Source organism: Takifugu rubripes, chromosome 21 (assembly GCF_901000725.2).
Source record: "Takifugu rubripes chromosome 21, fTakRub1.2, whole genome shotgun sequence".
Lineage (NCBI taxonomy): Eukaryota > Metazoa > Chordata > Actinopteri > Tetraodontiformes > Tetraodontidae > Takifugu > Takifugu rubripes.
In genome coordinates this window covers 16,577,619-16,592,230 of record NC_042305.1, presented here as the reverse complement: position 1 = coordinate 16,592,230, position 14,612 = coordinate 16,577,619, and the positions used below count along the sequence as shown (strand labels likewise).

General features: G+C 44.2%; 2 protein-coding genes across 4 annotated transcripts; one reads left to right on the top strand and one right to left on the bottom strand.

The window, feature by feature from the left end:
* Window positions 1-1,147: 1,147 nt before the first annotated feature.
* Window positions 1,148-4,116, top strand: grsf1 (G-rich RNA sequence binding factor 1). Of its 2 annotated transcripts, XM_011615934.2 has the most exons (10): window positions 1,150-1,514; window positions 1,739-1,880; window positions 1,991-2,146; window positions 2,218-2,352; window positions 2,614-2,752; window positions 2,867-2,982; window positions 3,114-3,196; window positions 3,278-3,413; window positions 3,767-3,819; window positions 4,019-4,116. In XM_011615934.2, the coding sequence occupies exons 1-9, from the start codon at window positions 1,308-1,310 to the stop codon at window positions 3,811-3,813; spliced, it is 1,161 nt and encodes a 386-aa protein (XP_011614236.1). In that variant the 5' UTR covers window positions 1,150-1,307; the 3' UTR covers window positions 3,814-3,819; window positions 4,019-4,116. The 2 variants fall into 2 exon arrangements, 1 of the variants encoding a protein (XP_011614236.1); XR_003886774.1 differs by lacking the exon at window positions 4,019-4,116 and having other exon boundaries at window positions 1,148-1,514; window positions 3,114-3,213.
* A 112-nt stretch (window positions 4,117-4,228) lies between these two features.
* rufy3 (RUN and FYVE domain containing 3) lies at window positions 4,229-12,825 on the bottom strand. 2 transcript variants are annotated; one of them, XM_029830236.1, is made up of 18 exons: window positions 12,251-12,825; window positions 9,331-9,504; window positions 9,038-9,155; window positions 8,844-8,945; window positions 8,629-8,752; window positions 8,443-8,507; window positions 8,187-8,252; window positions 8,039-8,108; window positions 7,872-7,961; window positions 7,705-7,788; window positions 7,408-7,575; window positions 7,123-7,220; window positions 6,023-6,142; window positions 5,845-5,950; window positions 5,689-5,774; window positions 5,559-5,586; window positions 5,348-5,422; window positions 4,229-5,266 (listed from the first exon to the last, which is right to left on the bottom strand). In XM_029830236.1, exons 1-18 carry the CDS (start codon window positions 12,507-12,509, stop codon window positions 5,123-5,125), a joined length of 1,977 nt encoding a protein of 658 aa, XP_029686096.1. In that variant the 5' UTR covers window positions 12,510-12,825; the 3' UTR covers window positions 4,229-5,122. The 2 variants fall into 2 exon arrangements, with proteins under 2 accessions (XP_029686096.1, XP_029686097.1); XM_029830237.1 differs by lacking the exon at window positions 12,251-12,825 and adding an exon at window positions 10,443-11,180.
* Window positions 12,826-14,612: the final 1,787 nt, after the last annotated feature.

Sequence of the window (14,612 nt, the reverse complement as noted above, 5' to 3'; positions counted from 1 at the left end):
GGTTAGGTTTTTTTAGTTGACTTTAAAAAAAAAAATACTGAAAGCATGACAACCAGTCAGTGACAGCAATTCTTAGATTTAGTGTTGTGTAAAAGTGCAGATTGTATGCGTGGCCTTGATTAATTTCCTGTCGTGCAAGATATCAGTCAAAGATCAGCTGCCTTTGACGTTTCAGTGCATAGAATGGTTTGAATTTCAGAATACATGCACGCCACACTGCAGATGTATATCTGAATGGGTATGAGAGACATGCAAATGCACCTTTTGAGAAACATTTTTATTGCAAATTTAGGTTTAAACAATACAAATCACCCTTTTTTCTGTTTGCATTGAACATTCACCATAAGCTATATGTCTGAATCTGAAATAAGCCTAGTTTTTTGTTTTACTTTTAACTAGAGATGGTGTCAGTAAAAGACAGCTCCTCCTGAAAAATGGTAACAAAACTCTATCCATTCAAGATTAAAACAAATATTGATGTATTATTATCTTCTATATGGAAGAATCTACGAAATAGGTTGCTCGTAAGGAAGTTGCATAAAAGCATAAATGGAAATATGGGTGTTGATAATTTAAATTGAGGCATACAAATTGGTCTGATTCTCAGATTAACAATTTATAAATGAACATCATCATCTGCATGAGACATCGTAGCTCAGGCATAATATATAAATTGGGACAAATATCAATAAATTCTGAATAGTTTTTTGTTTACCTGTTTAAGTCAATTGATTATCAAAGCTATTGGAAGATTATTTTTGAATAAGAACACACCCCAAATCAAATAAAAATATAGCATTTAATTAAAACATTTTTACAAGTCTGAATATGATGCATGCCTCGGACCACTAGATGGTGCTATCTAAAAATGTAACCAAGTGCGGATTAAAAGCAACCTCACATTTTAGGTATTTGAATAAATAAAAAACTCAGCATTTATCATTTGACCTATTTAAAGAAACCAAAACTTAATTTAGGATGTATTTTTTAATAATTAAAAGCTAATTTAGGTACTTATCTATTCATAGTGCTTTTAATCCATATATTCTCATCTCTAAATGTATTTTAAAGTGTTTTCTGCAGCTGTAGTTTTGCAGGATCATTTAGAACTACATGACCCCAGAGCGAACCGGAACTTAACCGGAAGTTGAAATCGACTTCCTGTTCGCGTAACTGCCCTTGACTGACCCACGTGAGTTCAGTAGTTCCGCTGGAATCTAAACCAGTGGTTGTCTAAAGGAACATATGTTCTATATCTTAATTGGAGACATTTTTCCGCATATGAGGTAGAATTAATATAGGTTAACATGTCCAGCAGCAGCAAATCTCTCTTGTTGGTACTGCAGCGATGTGTTGGTATCAGACACGCTACAACGGGGATCAGAAGCGTTTTCCCGGACAGATTCAGGCCCATTCAACGGTTAGCGTGGACGTCAACAACCCGGGCAATGTGTCTCCAGAGGCCGTCTCAGCGTCCCGTAGTAGCCGCCAGCAGATACACTTTCTGTACCAAGGTGGGTGACATTCAGCTTGACAGCTAGTAAACTCTGTCCATTACCAGAGTTAATCTATTACGTTATTTACCTCAGTACGTATTGTAACCTCCTGAGAGTAGTTACTTCATGACGTTTTCCCTCTGTATCACTGTTTTGGTTCTTTATCTATACCTCCTAAATATGCTTATATAACACATATTTACCCGAAATAAAGAACAGTCCGCTTCATATATTACCTTCAGACAGGAGGATCTTGTGATGAATACCCACCACTGCCAGCCTATCAACATGAGACAGAAGAGGAGAGAAAGGAAGTCTTCATTGTGCAAGTGAAAGGTCTTCTGTGGTCCTGTACACCACAAGATCTCTTAAAATTCTTCTCAGGTGATTAGTCGTTGTTAGCTTGAGAGGCTCCATTGCATTCTGTATATTGTCCTTTTATATCTAATAACATAAATGACCACAGTAAACTGACTTATTTTTAATGCTTTTAGATTGCAGGATCCGTGATGGTGTGAAGGGAATCCACTTCACCCTGAACAAGATGGGTAGGCCGACAGGGATAGCCTTCATTGAAATGGAAGACGAGGAGGATGTCAACAAAGCTCTGGAGAAGCACAGACAGTATCTTGGTCCACGCTACGTTGAGGGTTGGTCTTCACCAACGGCAGTTTTATCATGTTATAGCAGGAGAATCTGTGTTAACATCTGTGTTTTGCAGTGTATGAAGTGACGGAGAGTGATGCTGAAGCCATCATGGAGAAAGCCACAGGCAGTCAAGCTGATGATGGGGTGGTGCGGCTCAGAGGTCTCCCCTTCAGCTCCACCAAGGCTGACATCGCTCAGTTTTTTTCAGGTAATTGACATTATATTCTCTTTGGCTAGTGACACGGAATCATTTTCAGTCTTAATTTGCAGAAATAAGGGCAGTTTCACCTGACTTTTGTTTAAAACTTTACAATCCACCGCACGCGATTTTTACCCTTGGGCATTGTGGTCTTTATTGCTTCACAGTTTTTCTTTAATATATAGTTTTAAACACACACGAGTATTTCTAGAGAGTGTTTAACAGTAGGAAATTATGGGAATTGCAAAGAAATTTGTTTTGGTCTCCTAGATTTGGACATCGTGGAAAATGGCATCACCATCATCACTGACCATGCAGGAAGAAACTCTGGGGAAGCTTTTGTCCAGTTTTTCTCCAAAGAAGAAGCTGAGAAAGCTCTGCTGAGAGACAGAGCGGTCATGGGAACCAGGTAGGAGGAACTCCAGCAGCAGAAATATAATTTTGTCACGTCTGACCTGCCTGACGTCACTGGTTAAATACTGAAGCATTGTCAGTGCTCACAGGCTGCTGTGTGCATTTGTAGATACATCGAGGTGTTTCCCAGCAGAAGTGAAGAGGTTTATTCAAGTAAGAGGATGAGGAATTCTGGGGTTTCTGACACTGGACACAGTGTCAGAAACAGGAGGACCACCTCACAGAGTTAGTAGTTCCTCATGAAGCAATACCACAGTGATGGAGGACAGGACGATCTTGTCTCACCTCCAACACTGAGAGATATTCTAAACATTAATCATTGATATTTGTATTGTCTGTTGTCTGTTATCCATCAGGCTTGGTCCAAAACTCCTTGCCACTTCATTACATCCATATGAGAGGACTTCCATTCCAGGTGTCCGGAGAAGATGTTGTTAACGTAATAAAAACCTACCGGTACTTGGATTGCATTTCGCATGGCCTACATCTGGTTTTATAGCTCATGTTTTTCCTGTTGTAGTTTTTCAGACCTCTAGTTGTGTCCAAGATGCTGATGGAATTTGGTCCTGACGGCAGGCCGAGCGGAGAGGCCGACGTTTACTTCGGGAGGCACGAGGATGCCGTGGCTGCCATGTCCAGAGACAGAGAGCACATAGGTCAGACCGGAGGGCCAGTTTAATCTGCATCTCCAAACATGAATTTGCCTGCTACCACATCTGGTTCAATTATCTAAGTATTTGGGCAGGTTTGGTGTAGAAGTGCATTCTCAGTGATTTATAGGTCATTTGTCATTTTTAAATGGTAAAGGTTAGTCGTGTAACCCTGTTGAATCACCATAGTAACCAGTTTGCCTTTACCACGAACTTATCAATAATGCTTAGACTGTATCTTAAAAGATGAATAGATGCATATTTTACTTTTCCCTACTCCCCAGTCAGTCTTATGTCATTATTATTACTTTTCATTCACTATAAGGCCAATTAATATTTTAATTATTTTTGTCTTTTAGGAGGGAGATACATCGAGTTATTCCTGAACTCTGTCCCAGACTCCTAATAGGAGGTAAGAGACAGGAATAAATCGTATACTTTGAGATAAAAAGGACGACCTGCTCTCTGAGAAACTGGTATTTAAAAGAAATCAGGATCTATAGACAGTTCTGCACGTCTCCTGTTGACTGTCATTGATGGGCTATTAATTACAATCAAATATTGTTTTTAGCTCCTTCCATATATGGTCTAACATGGATTTTCTTCTGCAGGTCATTCTGGACAGTTTTCCAACAAACAAAAAAATCACAAACTTGTATTTATTTTCCCGCCTGACTTCAGCATCAAATAATAAACATTCTATGTCAAAGCTGCTCTGATTTTCATCCAACAGACAATGTAAAGCAGCAAAAACCGGCCTACAGTTTACAATAAGTTCTTTTTACTCTTCCAAGTTGTCAGATGCAAAGAAAACAAGTGTCTAACAGAAAAAAAAACCCATTTATTTCCAGCTTGTGTTAACTTGGTTCTACAAGATTGAGAGTAAATATTGAGCTTGTAGCTCTAATGAATCAGCAAAATAGAGAGCTGATTAGTTCCACTCGTATGTCTGAAAGAGAACCCTAGAATATGTAATGTTGCCTGGAAAACATGAGAAAAAAAAAAGAGTAAATATTTGAGTTTTGCTGCCATGGTACAGCACCGATATGGGCGTTTCATTAGTGCCCGACTGTCCTGAACGCAACAGTAAAGAAATGCAATGTGATTTCTAGCCAGTATGATATGTCACAATAAAACGAAACGGATCATTCATTTCTCCACTATGGTTCTTGTCTAAAACTTTAACTTTGCATGTGTCAGCTTCTTCATTCTGTCTTAACACCTTCACACATATTACAGTATTTAGTCATATTTGGTTATTTCTGTTGGCCGTGTTGAGGTGAGACATCTGGGCTCCGTCCAGTCACCTGTGATCATCCAGAGTGATCCACTGTCATCACAATCCAGTTGTTCCCTTTTTTAAAACTGTCAATTGACCCTTAAAACAAAAGGTCCACATAGTGGACGTTATGCAGCGCTTTAAATGCAGATGTTGAATTTTTTTCTTTTTTAGATTTTGCATTTGCAGACTAAAAAAACAAAACAAACCCAAACAGCAACTCAACTCTTTCAGCAAGAAAGGAATTTCAGTTTCACCTGTATTTAAAATAATAACCAGCTTCCCAACAGCTCTATAGGAACTAATTTAATGTAGCCAAGCTTTACCTCCCTAAAGGTCAACATCCAACGTTGTGAAGTGTAAAGTGCATTGTTGCAGTGCCAGTTTACAAATCAATGCCTGTTTTTCTTTTGGTCTGTTCGTCCCGTCTTCGCGCTCATGTTGGCGTTGAAGCGTATTGCTGGAGCAGGAGAGAGAAGCAGCCGTTACACACGATCTCCGGGAGGATGGAGGAGGGCAACGGCAGCTCGTTCCGCACGCAGCCCTCACAGAAAACCCCGCTGCAGTTTTTACACTGTTTCTGATAGAAAGAGAGGAAACCAGTAGTTGGGACTCATTCGAGGGTCGAAATGAGTTGAATCCTGGATCATGATTGGCTCACCTTTGTCTTTAGGAGAGACTCATCCTCTTCACACATGGAGCAGATCGAAGGCTGACTGATATTCACAAAAGACTCCTGAGAAAATGAACTATTTGTTAGTATTCCTGCCTGAAAACGCTCCTCGGAAACAGAGTCACTATTGATCAAAGGGGACAGGAATCAGGAGTCAAAAACATGAAATAATTATATTGTAATTGAGCTTCCAGCTCACCTCTTCATCCTCATGATGTGAGTGGGACCTTAAAAGGGGGAGGCAAAAACATAAAATTGACAAATGGGGGTGGGGGGGGGGGAAGGACTGTCAGGTTTGATTTAAGGTGGAATTTCTCAAATGAACATACAGGCTGGAGCTGAGACTGGATTTGTCCTCTGCTCCTGTGATTAACTGGCTGCTCTCCCTTTTGACCGACGGGGCGTCTGGAGTCCACTGTTGGTGAAATATACTCTGTTACACTAAAACGAGACCAGAGTAAGAGTTTCCTTTCATTTGAGCTTACCTTCGGAGAGCTCTCTGTGGGTCGGGGCTCTTTCTGAGGAATGACGACCTGCCTGGATGCACTCCTCTGCTCTCGCTCCTTCTTTAGCTGTCGCTCCAGGTAAAACCTAGAAACAAGACACGCGTGCAACCATGCATTCATCCACCGACCGCATTCATTAGTTCTTTCTTGTCTTTACCTGTGCTTCTTCAACTGCTCCACCTCCTCCTGCAGACTCTCAATTTTGTCTCCAAAGTCCTGCTTGAAGAGCCGGTTGGCCTCTAACGCCAGATCCCTCTCCCTCTCGGCCTGCTTGCATCTGGTTTGGGGCGGGGTGGTGTTAACATAAATGAATGATTAAATAAATACTTGGCACACACAAAAAAAAAGAAGAAGCTGGAAATGAGGCACAAAGCTCAAAAAGAAAGAATCGTTTGGGGACTAAAACTTGGAAAACTTTAGCCAAAGAAGGTGAAGCAGGCTGTTTTTGTTGGAGGTTTTATTAGCATAATAGTTACTACAATGTTTACATCAATGTTATGTTCACATACAATTCAAAAGTAAGAGTTTAATTTTGCCCTTTTTTTTCTCTGCCTTTACCTCACTTCTGCTTTTCCCGTTTCCAGTACCTAAACATCAGCTCGTTTCCTTTATTCTGCCAGTTCCTGTTGGTTAAAAATATTTCAGCACAGTCTGACGCCGAGGTCAAATTCTTTGGGATACGATAACAGCGAGTCCACGTGTCTACGGGACCGTCAGTCCACCCCCTGCTGTTTATCCGTACTCGAGTCAGAAAGCATGAACGCAACACTTGGTAACAGTTCCTACCAAACACACCTGTCACCAACACAAGGAAGAAGGGCTGCTAGAAGGGTCGATTGAGTCCACGCTAACTCAAAGCCACTGCAGGAGGTCGTGGGAGGCTGGTTTGATTTTCAACAACGAAGGAGGTTTGTACAGAAAAAGATGAAACCCTAGTTTGGTTATGTCTATATTAGGCAGGATTGTACGGTTAGATGTCAAAGAGGTGGGAACTACTGCTGCAACTGCAGTAGCTTCCCTGCTGCCGAGTTCAGGTTTCTGGCCTGCTTCACCAAATGTTTCTCACTGTTAGAATTGTTTGGATTTTAGTTTTTTTGAGGGGGGGGGGGGGGGGGGGAAATCAAGTTCATGAAAATTAATGAAAATGAGGGAGGAAAAACATCACAATAAAAGATTAGTGTGGATTCTATGGAGAAATATACAAATGCAGCATTTATTGGTGAGACCCATCGTGAGGGACGCGGAGACGGTTCTCACCTGGCCTCCATCTGTTTTACAGTCCCCGTCATCTGGTTTATTTTCTCGTCCAAGCGGGAGATGGTTTCACTCTTCTGTTTGGAGCCGGCGTCTGAACTCTGCAGAGGAAACGTCAGGTTTGAGCAGATGTGTCTCCCAACATCTGTCTGCAGAAGCAGAGCGCTGCCTGATCTCTTTGTCTCCGCAGCTGAAGAAATGCTGTTGCTCTCTTCATGTCAATGTGCTTCTCCACCCACTCTGGGGGTAAAGGTGGTGGTGGTGGTGGGGGGGGGGTCACAGCCTCACCTGTGTCTTGTGGAGAAGCTGTTGGTTGATGGCGCGGAGGTCTTCAAGCTGCTGCCGAAGCTCCACCAGGGCATCCTGCTTCTCACAGACGTCCTTCTCCAGCATCTTCATGGACATCTCCATCTCCTGCTTCATCCCAATCTGCACCTCCAGTTCCTTCTCCACATCCTGCGGAGGTTAAATATAGAAACTGGCACAAACTATTTTGGGGGTATTTTAAGCACGTTCAAAGCAACATCCATAAATAAACTCAGGATTCTGAATGTGCATTACAGCAGGACGCGGTCTGAAACGCACCAATCGTAGCAACGTTTCCTCTTTGAGCTGCTTGCGTGTTTCTCCCAGCGCTTGTCCGTCCGAGGCCGAGTCGCTTCTTACCGCCTGTAAAAAGATAATAATAAAATAACACAAGAAAGCTTCAACCCTCTTCTGGGGAACAGAGTTCAAACTGAGGCAGGACTCGCCTTCCTGGACTCCAGCTGATAGGAGCTTTCCTCCTTCACTCTCTCGACGTCCTCTTGTAGAGTGATGATTCTGTTGTTTGCAACTGCGAGCTTCAGAGAAAAAAAGGCAGGACAGTCATTACCAACGACCTTTTCACGGTGAAAAGGGCCGCGTGGACGTTTCTCACCTCTTCCGTGAGCTTTGTGTTGGACTTTTCCAGAGCGTCCACTTTGGCCTGGAGGTTATTGACCGATGCGCTGCAATCAGAAACATCAGGTAAGTCAAGAGTTCATCCGGCTGCGGCAGGAAAAGTGGAGAGGGGGCTCGCGGTGAACCTCAGATGTCTGTTCAGCTCTTCTACGTAGTTCTTCTGGTCCAGGATCGCTGTGATCTGACCGTCGCTGAGGGAGCAAAAACACAACAAACCAGCCAAATTTGTAGAGTCATATTCTATAACTTCCACAATAAATGAGACATCACTGATTGTACATCATTTTATGCATTGAGACACTAATAATCGATAATTTAAGCTAAAAGCGCTAATAATTCCCCCACAGATTCAAGTGGATCTGGGGAAAAAGCAGCACTCACCCCTCAGCACTCTTACTGCTGTGTCCACCATCTTTGAGGTACATTGAGAAATCGATCACACCGACCTGCAGAAGTAAGAAAACCAGGCATCGGTATGAGGAGGAAAGCTACTGGACATGAGGAACGTGCCCTTTTAATGCCAAGACGTGCAGCTCTGAGTGGCTACAGAAGTGAACGTCAAAGCACCTGAGAGTCCAGGTCCTCTCCCTTCATACACAGATTGGCATCGATGACGTTTAGGCCGACAAGCAGCCCTGCGATGACGGCGCCCTCCTCCTCCATCATCAGCGCGTTTGGCTCATAGAATTCGCTGCAGAGACAAACACGCCATCGGGAATTGGTGGCTTCCCGGTAATCGTGTCCACAGACGGGAACGGAGACAGGGGACATGTCAAACACACCTCAGCAGGTCTTTTCTGTTGATGATAGTCTTCATGTAGTCCGACAGCTTCTTCTGCATCAGAGCCAGGCGTAACCAGGCGCGCCCTCTGCCTAGAGGAGTTCTACAAACAGCATTAGCAGTCAGGTGACTGAACATGAGCCACACGACTTTAAATCAGTAAAATCTTGATAATATTTGACTGATGAGACTCACTTGAGGCCCGGGAGGTCTTTGACGCTGGCCGTTATCTCTCCTGCTTCAGGCGTCAGCTTCTCCACGAGCTCCAAAGCCCCCCAGAATGACTTGTTCTGGCCCAGGAAGGTCTTCTTGGCTGGCGAGTGGGAGGAGACAATGCTCGTTTGGACAGGCGGAATCTGAGGAACTCGGGTCAGCTGACTTCAGTCAGTGCAGCAGTGACTTAAATGAAGACCTGCTTCCCGTCTGGAACGGGTCTGATGCGCATGCTCAGACCCTGACAGTCAGTTCACGCGTGACGCCTCACTTACTTTTCAAGCCGTGTTTGAGGCAGTGCTCCATCACCACGAAGAACTGCTGCAGCGGTGCATAGTCGGAGTCCAGCGTGCGTCCCAGGTTGAGGGCGGACTCGATCAGGCCTTTGATGCTCAGTTTGGCCATGTTCATCAAGTTGAGCCTTTCGATGGCGATGGGATCCTTTGGATCTAAAACAAGAAGCCAAACAAGGACGCGTCAGGGGAAAACGGATTTATCTCGACTTCATTTGTTCCCCTGGAAAAAAAAATCCCATTTTCCAGGAAGTAAGTTGTACGTGCAGGACCCATCTCTTATTTATGATGGCGGACAGAGAGATGTTTAACAGGCCTATCCAATGTGTGTGTACAAGGTTAATACATTGTTAGGGGCTCAGTTAGACCCTCAACATGCGTAAAAGCCATTTTAGTGGTGAAAATTGCAATCAGACACCCTTTCAGCAGGCGTGAGGAGGGACGAGGCCGTTCCACAGGAGCAGAATCTGACCTCTGTTGTCAGAGGAGGGTGAAAAAAATCGAAAAAATGTCAAATATTTAATGGTTTTAGACGTGACGGGACCGGGATAACGGAGCCTGCTGAACCCGCTGCTCTGCGTCCTGTGTAACGAGAGAAGGCGTGGCAGGAAGTGCAGGACAACGGAATCATTTGTTTTCCGCTAAATCTTAAAACTCTCAGTAATGCAGCACAACAAAACACCCGTTTGGGACAAATTAAAATTCGACCTCGTCTTCATCCGTCTGGTGCGGATGAAGAAAAACACCATCAGGATATTGATTCCTTCTGTTGATGGGGGAGATAAGGGAATACTAACAGGAAGGATTTAGCCCTTTATTTCAAGCCAATTCATTGTAACAACGGAGCAACAACCATCAGCACCGCCACCACATCATCATCGTCATCCTCGTCATCGTCACTTCCTGGTTGTTTTGTTGCCCAGGCGTCAGCGACACCTTACAGTTATTCCCTCATCCCTCAAACCCCTGAAAATAGACCCCGGCACAGCTCAAGCAGCACACAAGCGGGTCCAGCGACCTCGTGTGTGTCACCACACCCTAATGAAAACCACGAGTCCCCCATCAGGCGCCGCCGAGCTAATCGATCACGTTACCTTCGTGGGCCGGCTCGGGGTCCGGGGTGAGGGAGATGTCGTTGAGCTCGCGCAGGCAAAGCCACTCGCCGTCCACGGACACGCGAAAGTTGCAGAGATAAATGGTCTCCCGCGCGGCCTGCGTGATCTTGTCCGTGGTCGGAGTCGGGGCTTCGCTCTGCGGCGTCAGGTCGGACATGATGACTCAGCTGACGCGAGGCAAAGCCAGCACCAGCGAGGAGGAACGGAGCGAGTGCGGGAGCTTTTGTTCCGGGAATTCGCCGCTAAAAAAAAAATCACAGCGTGGAAGAGGGAGCCGAGGAAGGAGCGAAGAGCAGCATCCAAGCGAGAGGACGACGGGGGCCAAGGCGACGGAGGCCTAACGCGGCGAGCAGCAGGTGTAGAGAGCAGACCTCTCCCTCCTCTCTACGCACGCATCCTCCGCTCTCCTGAGGAACAGGGGAAATACGCTGCCGTCTTGGAAAAGGCTTTCCTCTCCACCTCCACTCCTCCTCCTCTTCAAGCTCCTGTTATTCCTTTTGTGCAGACTTGGAGGCCGTGCGGGGGGGTGGGCTGGGGATGGGTGGTGTGATTTAAAATGCAAGAGAGCAGGGTACTGAAGGATCCCAGCAGTCCTCCAGCCAGCTTGGATGTGATTGGACTGCGCGCGCACCGCAGTGAATGCGCTGACTGGGTGGGTGTTGACCAAGATGGCCGACAGCGGCGCTGGGTACAGCGATACACTGCCGTCACGTGAGCAGATGGTGCATGCGTAAAATGCAGGGGGGGGGTGATGGGGAGGGGTCCCTGGAGTGCCTGTCTGATGCTAATGATGCAACAGTGGACGCGTCAACGCTGGGACTGACCCGAGACACGGGCCCGTGTTTATTATAATGAAGAGGCTGCTGGAATAAATCCAGACTTGCTGCATGTCAACGGTTGTTACTGTGACAGGAAGAGTAAAGAAAAGGTCAAAATGACAAAGACATCCCAGAGTTCGCTCCATCAGCAGATGTGAAAAAGGCAGGTTGATGCACCCGATATCTTCATCGATTCAGACACACTTACCTTACAGGGAAATATGCTTCATTTAAACCACCTTCTTCACTTTAACAAGCTAAAGGTCACAAATATAAAGACGTTTATTGACAAAGCTGTGTTTAAAGCTTAAATAATGAGGCGTCATGCTTTACAAATCGATATTAGATCAATAATTTGACTCTAGTGACTATATGGGTTCGTTTGGAGGTCATGACAAAGGTGTGCAACTGGAAGCACTTTTGCTTTTTATAGAAAGGATTAAGACAGAAAACCACCAACAATGACAACATGTTTGCGTTTGGAGATGGAGAAAAGCTGCGTCTGCAGCACCAGTCGAGTAGATCCAAGCGATTCCAAACGTCTGCACGTCCTTTTATAATTAAAATACAAAAGAAGACAATGGTTGAGCAACCAGGAAAGTGATGTGCAAAGCTATTAGTCCCTAAAACACTTAACAAAGCCCCAGGATCCAAGCTAATACTCAATGTTGCAGAAGTTAACGCCTACCTGCCCAACACCCAAGTATTAACCTAGCTACTAAGCTACTGCCGCTCAGTTGTTCGGCTCTTTGTGTAAATACTTTTAAAACATGGCATCGAAATAGCAATGTTTCTGACAAACCCTGCTTTAATAATTATGTTGGCCACTAGTTTGTGCACGGTTAGAACAGCGTTTACAACAACGAGCCTGCAACAAACTAGCTGCTGCGGGTATTTCCGGTGATTTGTTCAAGAGTTTGGGTTTTTATATTATCGGCCACACAATAAACATTGTTGATTATCACTTACTTCTCCGTTTTGGGTCGATTCTTTCGATCCTGAAGTCATACCGTCGAAGCGGAGTGGGAGACAGCGATTCGGGCTTTCCAAACGTCAAGTTTGAGGAGTTTAAAGCTTCCTTGAAATATATGACCGAAGTCGGAGACAGAGTCTCGTCTGGGCTGTCAGCGTGACCGTTTTCGTCGGAGGAATTTTGCCCGTCAGAGCTCAAAACATCCGAAGAGGGTCGCGAAGGCAGATCCTCCGGGGGTAAATCTCGCTCCGCCATCCTCCCTCGGATCAAATCCGCTTCATGTGACCGGTGACTGGGCTGTCAGGGCTCGGCTAGCTCGGGAACTTTAGCTACCGCTAACATACTGCGCTCATGCACCGTCGCGATAGAAAAGCAAGCGTAAGTTGCCCCCCCAGAATGTGGGGGTCACCGCACCTTCCGATGGCTCCTCCAGCTGCTCCTTTTAATCCAGAAAGCGAAACAGGGTCAATGTTCTTTAGTGAGATGTTTTTGGTTTCGCGAGAGTTTGTGCGCTGTCAGCGCGTGCTATTGACAGAGATCGTAACCACGAAGAGAGATGAATCACTACCTGCATGTCCCAAACGACACGCTTCTTCTTCTTCTATGCGTGGCCACTTTTTCTAATACATTACCGCCACCTTGTGGCAGATTTTAGGCTCACGCCAGACAACTGTCGGTGGGAACATGCGACAAATTAAACCATCACTAAATATTTTAAATATTAATCAAGGATATTTAAAGTGTTTTTTCCAATGTCCTGCAGATGAAAACATCTTCCACAACTTTTCATTTTTATCACGACTATTTTCTCGGGGTTATAAACTCAGTTCTTCACCTATCGATCGGCCACTATGCCTTTGATTTGGCCATTTGAATATTATCTCTATTTACAAGCCTCTAACACATTAAGGTCATTTACACATGCCGCACACAGAATTCCATCTCCTACTATCTCTGCAGCTCGGTAGTATTCTCTTTACCTACATTTCCAGAAATGCCGAATTAATAAATGTAATCATACTGGCAGTGTGGCGACTTTGGGAGTTCTAATCTCGTGAATATATGCGATATGTCCTAATTTGAGGTCACAGGGTCCAATTAAAAAAAGAAAAAGAGCCGTTGCAATGTAATACCTAGAATAGACAACAGGGGGCAGTAAAGCATCGTTGTTATTTTATTAGGCTGTTTCGGCAGTTAAATCACTCCTTAAGTGCTCAATCAGATATCATCTATACTATTTCAGGTGGGGTGATTCGACAATGTAAATATCCTCCAAGGTAAAACAAACCAAAAAATGTAAAATGGGAATGCGATGTCATCACATCCAGATTTCTAAGTTGTCTTTCATTTTATACAGTGGTTTGAAGAATTCCTGAGGAAAATGCAGTTGTAGCTGTGGTTCCTGGAATCGCCTTAGATCAAAGGGAGGAGCTGGCATAAAAGCAAATCCTGCAGAAAGATGGTGTGATGAAAACGGCTCCATCAGAAAGTCACAGTGAACACAATTTCAGGCCCCCAGGGGCCCAAAAGAAACACCCTGAAATCCAACTTCAGAGGCAAAGACAAATGGAATGGGAGGATGTATTTACTGACTTTATCAGGGAAAAACAACCTGAAGCATCACATCACAGTCGCGTTATCCTCTTTCTTTTCTCCACAATGGAAAAGGCATGTAACGGAAAATTATAGAAATGCTGACATGCCTCCAGCTTGAAAGGAGTAAAACAGCAGCTGTTTTGCACTATACACTCATAGATGGGGGACATTTAATTTTCCACACAATGTTGTCTCAGATACGTCTCACGGATGTTAGCCTTGAAAACATTTGGTGTTATGAATAAAAACATATAGAGGTGTTTTGAGAACAATCGAGCTACACTAAAGGTAAAAGATAACGACAGCAATGTCTTATTTTTGAACGTTTCTCTTAATATCAGCGCGCAACGCAGCCAACGACATTTTGTGCGCTGTGTTTTTAAAAAAAAAATGGATTATTTAATGGATGATTTTGTTTTTTTCCTGCCCATTGCTTTTAAAATAGTAATAATCTATAGGACAATGCTTTTAAAATAATGCACAAAAATCAGTGGGTATTTTGAAATAATTGTACCAAAATAGAACATTTAACTCTGTGACCATAAATCATCCGGGAGCTGTTAGTATTTAATGTGTTTTGGCAACAGTTAATCATTTTCCAAAAAGTGGTGTCAGATATCTGAAGATGGAGCTGAAACATTTTAACATGGGAGCGCGCTGCCTTGCTCAAGGACACCGAGCTGTAATCACGCAGCTTCTTGTTGGCATGGAACCAGGAGTGGAACCAGGAAACACAGACGTCCGCACCATAAAGGAAAAGTG